Source organism: Athene cunicularia, assembly GCF_003259725.1.
Source record: "Athene cunicularia isolate RWA chromosome 11 unlocalized genomic scaffold, athCun1 chr11_part1, whole genome shotgun sequence".
In the NCBI taxonomy this organism is placed as follows: Eukaryota; Metazoa; Chordata; class Aves; order Strigiformes; family Strigidae; genus Athene; species Athene cunicularia.
In genome coordinates, this window is record NW_020799113.1 from 2,400,040 (window position 1) to 2,407,221 (window position 7,182).

The 7,182-nt window shown below is 37.9% G+C and overlaps 1 protein-coding gene across 1 annotated transcript; it reads left to right on the forward strand.

Annotated features, from left to right (window-relative positions):
• Window positions 1-300: 300 nt before the first annotated feature.
• Window positions 301-7,163, forward strand: SDR42E1 (short chain dehydrogenase/reductase family 42E, member 1). Its single transcript, XM_026856852.1, has 2 exons — window positions 301-398; window positions 1,756-7,163. Exons 1-2 carry the CDS (start codon window positions 331-333, stop codon window positions 2,861-2,863), a joined length of 1,176 nt encoding a protein of 391 aa, XP_026712653.1. The 5' UTR covers window positions 301-330; the 3' UTR covers window positions 2,864-7,163.
• The last annotated feature ends 19 nt before the right edge of the window (window positions 7,164-7,182 follow it).

Consider the following 7,182-nt stretch of genomic DNA (forward strand, 5'->3'; position numbering starts at 1 on the left):
GGCTCTGCGCTCCCTGCAGGTCATTTCTGGAACGCCCCGGCAGGACAAGGCCCGGGGAGGGAAGTTGAAGGCTTTCCAGCTTTTCGTAACGACAGCAATAGATTCGCTACTTTTCTCTCTGACTGTAACCTCTCTTTTGAGGAATAGCAGGGCAGAATGTGGTTCTGCCTCGCCTAGCAGATGGTGAAATTAAAGGCTTCAATTAAAACATGAAATAGATCTGTGAATAACTGAATGTGTACTGACATTAGAACTCGGATTGATTTTAATGTGTATATTTACAATGTGTTTTATAGGTCAATTTCCTTAAATAGTGCCAGAGGAAAGAGGATGGAACCAGAAAATAGTGCCAAGGAAACAGTCCTCATTACTGGAGGAGGTGGTTATTTTGGCTTCCGGTTAGTGCATTAAATCATTATTACATAAAAGAATAAATGCAAAAGATTGCTGCTGTAAGGCAACAAAACCCATCTGTAAGAGGGGAAAACTCTCGGCCTGAGATGCCTGATCCTGTTCATCCCCTCTGATTTATCTCGCACCTCAGTTTTAAACAAACATGTTACCATGTTTCTGTTTTAAGTAGATATGTTGTTCTGTTTCCACATGTCAAGCATCAGCTGACTTGCAGATATTTACCTGTCCGGTCACCTTTGTAAAATGGGGATTTAGATCATCATCTTTCAGCCTATTCTGAAGAGCAAGCCTACACCTGTATGCAGATCTTTTTTGACAGTAGGCCAAGGCCTGCAAATAGTTACACACAGCCTTGGCTATGTAGATTAAATACTCCAGCTTCTCTTTACTTTCAAAAACCAAATTATTTTTATGGACAGTGATGTTTTAAAATTAGAATTTTTAATAAGGTACGTATTTCAATAAAATCCATTTCCCCTTACTGTAGATGGCTCCGCACAGGCCATGTAAAGCAAAAAAAACCTTATTTTGAGCCCTAGACTATCTTAAAGTACCTTCAGAGTCATAACTGATTATATATAGGTGAGAGATTAGAGTCATGACCAAAAGGTAAATTTCAAGTGGTGGTGGGGGTAAAGTCTCAGAAAATACCTATCTGACTTCTGCTCGTCTTTTTATTCCACTGTCTCCTTTAAGCACTATAGAAATAAATACAACAGTTGTAGGAAACAGGGAGAGGAATACCAGAGTATATTTTGTCTCAATAGCCGTGTTTATACCTGTGACTTGGAGTAAAATGTAGACATGTGACAAAGTACTCATACCAGTTTAGAAGCATCTTGCTTGTTCCTCTTCTCCATAAATTTCAAACACAACAGCAAAGTCCACCCTATTGTTCTGACAGAATTGGGATGACACAAAAGCTGTAAAAATAAAACAGTAAGACTTCTCTTTTTTTAAAAAAAATATTTGGCTACAGTTTTACATCTGAAAGGTTTGCTACTGCTGATCTGTAGTGGACAGAAGCTGGTTTCTTCCAAAAGGCTGCTGAAATCACTTCGGTTATTTCTGTTCAGAATTTTGCTTTACAGCAGTTCTGCCTCTTCCCATTTCTTTTTTTCTCCTAAGTATTGATGGAGCCTAAGAATTTAGTTCAGAACATAAAGTATCACAGTTGAATCTTCCCCATAGTAGATGGCTGAATATTTAAAAGACTCCCATCAGAAAAAAAAAACCCACAACAGTATTAAAATAGTTAATAGTCTTCTCTTGCCTTCAGGTGAAATATTTCCTGCATCATTATGCTATGCATGCTAACATACGGTTTCTATCATGTTTTAGTTTAGGTTGTGCCATATACCAAAAGGGAGTTGATGTGATTCTCTTTGATGTCGTGAAGCCACTTCAAACCGTGCCAGAGGGAATAAAGTTCATGCAAGGGGATGTCTGTTGCCTGTCTGAAGTGGAAGAGGCTCTTAGAGATGTAATCTGTGTATTCCATATCGCTTCCTATGGAATGTCTGGCAGGGAGCAGCTGAACCGAAAACTTATAGAAAATGTTAATGTGAAAGGAACAGAAAATGTCATCCAAGCCTGCAAGAGCACAGGAGTGTCAAGTCTGGTTTATACAAGTACATATAATGTGATATTTGGAGGCCAGATTATAGAAAATGGGGACGAATCTCTGCCTTACCTACCTCTTCACCTTCATCCAGATCACTACTCCCGGACCAAATCTTTAGCTGAAATGAAGGTGCTGGAGGCAAACGGTGCTGAGCTTGGAAATGGGAAAGGTGTATTAAGGACTTGTGCTCTCCGACCTGCAGGTATCTATGGGCCTGGAGAGCAAAGACATCTTCCAAGAATAGTTAGTTACATCGAAAGGGGACTGTTTAAGTTTGTATATGGAGATCCTTTTAGTTTAGTAGAATTTGTACATGTAGACAATCTCGTTCAGGCTCATATCCTTGCATCTGAGGCCCTCACAGCCAACAAAAAGCACATAGCTGCAGGCCAAGCCTATTTTATTTCAGATGGAAGGCCTGTAAATAACTTTGAATTTTTCCGACCATTAGTGGAAGGTTTAGGTTACAAGTTCCCAACCTGTCGTCTTCCTCTCTCCCTTGTCTATTTTTTTGCATTCCTTACTGAAGTAGTTCACTTTCTTGTGGGACATGTTTATAATTTTCAGCCTCTCCTCACTCGCACAGAGGTTTACAAAACTGGCGTCACGCATTATTTTAGTATGAAGAAGGCCAGAAAAGAGCTGGGGTACGAGCCTCAGCAGTACAGCCTGAATGAAGTGGTTGAGTGGTTTAGAGCTCAGGGATGTGGACCAAAGCCCAGAAAGTACACCATTATGCATCTTGTAAGGGATGGAGGATTGCTGTTGTTGCTGATCGCTGTGACAGTCTCGTGGCTTCCATCCGCAGTTACATTTTCACTCTGAAAAATGAAACACTGAATTTGGAGGACAGAATTTAGTTGGGTTCTATGAGTACTCTTGGTTTTGACAGACAGGTAACATAAAAAAACCCCAAGAAAATACGTATTTGTGTCCTGCAGGTAAATACCTTTAACACTTCTATCCCTGAGGAATGGAAATGCTGAGTAAAGGTGTGATTTTTATACATAGTTCCTCTTCAATGTAAAGTTGATCAGAACACTAACAAGATGAAGCTCAGAATTACTGCAAACAGCATTTTATTTTCAGGTACAACAGCACACTACAGTGTACATGTACAAATGTCCTTAGACTGACCCTTCTTCCTCCCTGATGGGATTATACACTCTTGATCCCTGCCCTTTATTCCCAAAAAGTTTGTGCTACATGATCCGGAGGAGAATAAACTTATTCTTTGATCGCATTCCAAAACCAAATTCTGCTTTCCAGACTGGATGTATATATGCCTAACCACGATTAACTGATAAACTGCTAGAAATAAATAAATGTGCTTTTTTTTTTTTTTTTAATGAATACATTCTGGTATGCTTTTCTGAGTCAACTCTGTGATATCTAATGACATTTCTGGAAAATGCACAATGGTTAATCTAAGTTATAGCAAAGTGCTTGAAGCAGCACAGATTTGTAGATTTTTATAACAGTAAAATATGCGTCTTTAAAATGAATGAGCTAGCTAAAGTGCATTCATAAATAAGACCTATGATTTTTCCCAGCATTATTGAGTGGTTAAACAAATAATCCGTCAAAGACATTTGCTAAGTGATCATATTCATGTTCCACTGTTTATAAAACATTTTTAGTCTTTAATAATATTTAACACCTGACACCATTTGAATAGAACTTCACCTCTGTAGTACAATGATAAACACTTGATACAACGAAACTCATAATTTTGTGGATTTTTAAGAACAAAAAGTAAGACCTTGTTAAGTACAGGTCACTGCTGTCTCTAGCAACTCCCTCATCTCTGTCAGTTTAATACAGGAAGAGATACTGAGAAACTTCACATCAAAATGTTAAATGACAAAATTGTTTTCCCTTAACCCATCAGTATTACACTTTCAGTACTTCTTGATGAAAGGACAGTCCTTCAGAAAGTTCACACTTCTCTTTAAACTTTAGTCTTTCCATTTTAATAGCTGAAACTACACTCATCTAAATTTTGTGTAAGTTCCAATTACTTCAGTTCTGTTAAATTACTGTGATTTAAAGTGAGGAAGTGAAAAGGAAGACACAGACAGTAGTTCTACTGTGTTGTTAAAGGATTCTCAGAAAACCAAAATGCCTAAATAGTGAAACCATGCTAAAAGTCCACTGCCACCCGTGTTTAGAAGATGGAGATTTTTGTAGTAACCAATGACTGAAAACAGCATTATTTTTTTTATGTTCTTTTCCTGAGTTAACCTTTTAAAACAAAACAAAACAAAACAAAACAACCCACAACTATTGATAACTGCATGTTTTGTTTTGCTTGAAGTCTGACTTTCCTCTTCCTTCATTCCTCTATCGGTGTGTATACCATGAAAGAAACTGAATGTAATACTTAACTTGAGGGACAGCTCAAGAGAGAACATTTTCCCCCCCCCCCCCATAATAGCGATAAATTGAGGGGGCCTGGGGCAGCGGTGTTTGTGTAGCAGTCTTGCACTCCTTTATAAAGGGCCTGTGTGCCCCCAACTGACTGCTGATGGCAGAAGGGCCACTTTCCAGAAAACATTAATATACATCATCATAGTCTGCAGAAAGAAGAAACTTTTTTTAAAAAATAAAAAAAAAAAAAGACAGTCATGACCTCATGAAAGCATTGGACTGCTGTCCTCTTTCCAACAGGCCCTGTTTTTTCAAGGAAAAACTACTGAGTTATTTTCCCCTTTTAAGTTCTCTGGTTTTGACATAATGTTATCAGAAACAGATGAATAAATTTTAATGTCAGCAGAAGCAACTGACAAAACCAAAATGTACAAGAAATTGCACAAGCCTGTTACACAGAACTATAGTATGAGTATTTCATGCTGAGTCTTTTAAAAAGATCTTTTTAAGATATGGAACATAGCTCCTGTGCACCAGAGGAATTTCTTCTGCTATTTCTGATCTTTTTATTAGCAAGACTCAGTTACTGCCAATTCATAATTATCTCCATGGTGGGCTTGGTGGGAAAATCCATGAAAGGGTGCCTAAACTCATGAAGCCTAACTCCACACTGTTAATACAGGCTGAGGTTAAAGCCCTGGATAGCTTTTTAGGTACAACAGAAGAGGAAGCTCCTGAGAAGATTGAAAAAAAACCCACAAACCCATGAATATCAGAACTGCAGAAGCTGAGCTCAACACATGAACCTTCTCATCTGTCTGGAGTCAAGGACAGAACTTTTCACTGATAACAGAATAGGAGGCATTATTTTGTCTTAACAGCCCATGACTTCTGCTTCAGCACAGGGTACTAAATCAGGTACTCGTCAGGAGAAATAGGCAGCGGCTCGGCAACAGCTACCCTGGACCTCACCACCAGTGTACTAGTCTATTCATTAATTCCCTGTCATTCAGCTTCATCTAGGAAAAAAAAGCAAAGTCCTGACTACAGAAGAGGTGAAGGATACTTCTTCTCTTTCCAAAATGAAAACAGGAAATCTGTGGCTTATGGAGATACTTTACAATTGCTAAAAAATTACATATGTATAAAGCCAGTCACAGCTGCTCTGTTTTAACTATTTTACAATGAGAATGCTCTCTGCTTCTTGCTGGTTTTTATTTGTTATTACTACCTCTGCATGAATCTCTGAGTAAATTAATGTTATCTTTGGTACATAGCTAATGCCATCTCACCACTTCTAGAAGGTTAGTTTGAGAACTGCAAAACAAAAAAAAGTATTTGCAACTGAGAAACTTGCAGTGAGGTGGAAAAAAGTGAGAACATAGGCAACGAAACACCTAAACGAAGCAATTTTTTTGGCTTCAGAACTCATGCATACCAATAGTCATAAATTAAAAGGTGATAAAGACCATTTGGCTCAACTAATGACCCTTCACAAGACCTAGGCTGCAGATACCTCATATTGATTCCTGCTCAATATGTATATAATTTTTATCATAAGACAGAAAAAATTTTGTTCCCAAGACTCCCAACAATGAAAAAAAAAATCACAACATAAAGACAGCACTCATACACCCAGCAGCAGTTCTGCCTATGCAATTAAGGTGACTTTACCGACAGAAATAACACTGATATAATTTTATGGTGAACATCTAGATTACTGTGCTTCCAAATTGCTACAAACTCACCTTTGCCTTGTTCAGACTTTATTGTTGGAGTTGATCCAAATCTGATGCTCACTAGGGCTGAGGTTTATACCTACCTATCACTGGAAAAGGTCGGTTAGGAGTTGCAAGTTAAACATGATCTTTGACCTTTTCCTTCTGCCCTGCTTGTTTGCAGCCAGATGAAGTGCAACAATAACCATGTCTATAGTAACAATAAGTCAGTTCATCTTAAAAACACAGAAATGCCCTTCCCCCAGCCTGTAGCAGAACACACCATGATACACCAGGAGGCCACTTTTCCATAAGATCTCACTCATATTGCCTCAAATGATTGGCAGAGTTCATGAAATTAAATAAGCAATGCTTAGACAAAGAAGCATGCATTTGGCATCATTCACATCACTGCTGAGATATCAAAAATTATTTATTAAAAAATAAGTTATTTTAAGGATTTAAAGCAGTTTCTATAAGAATATAACAATTTTACAGATACTGTTAACTTCAAAAAACTTATAAATGTTTTTCCTCCTAGATTATAAAATTAGCATATTCTTTCAAACCTACTTTCATATTAAAACAGTTGCAACTGTGAAAAAGTTGCTAAAGTCTGCCCTGACAAGTAATCAAGAGGTGAGGTTTTGGTATTAAAACACAAATGCAAGAAATAAGAGAAGAGTTAATATATAGCCTTGCCTATCAATTGCAAGACAACAAAACAATCAAACGTATTTTCCTTCTGTGTAACATTTTACTCTGGGGAAAAGTCTTAATGTAAAATGAAATGCATTTTCATAAATAGTGAAGGAGTGCCTCATAACTTTTGACATCATATATGTGTGGAGAATGTGCAAAGGACTTTTCAAAGGACTATAAAATGTGCTAATTCTTAAATATTTGCCCAGCAGCAGCACAAGGAACTCCTGTGTTCATCACACAATGGCTGTCCTGTGTCAGGAATATACACATCAACAAAAGAAGCCAGGACAAACAGGCAATTTGGCTATGTCTGCTCTAGAACTGAGCTTAAACCCCACCCCCCCCCCCCAA

What these genes read in the sequence shown, in the direction of transcription:
- SDR42E1 (XM_026856852.1), top strand. Translation starts at nt 331, where the DNA reads ATGGAACCAGAAAATAGTGCCAAGGAAACAGTCCTCATTACTGGAGGA. An exon ending in GGTGGTTATTTTGGCTTCCG is followed by an intron (nt 399 to 1,755) that starts GTTAGTGCATTA and finishes ATCATGTTTTAG; the next exon opens with TTTAGGTTGTGCCATATACC.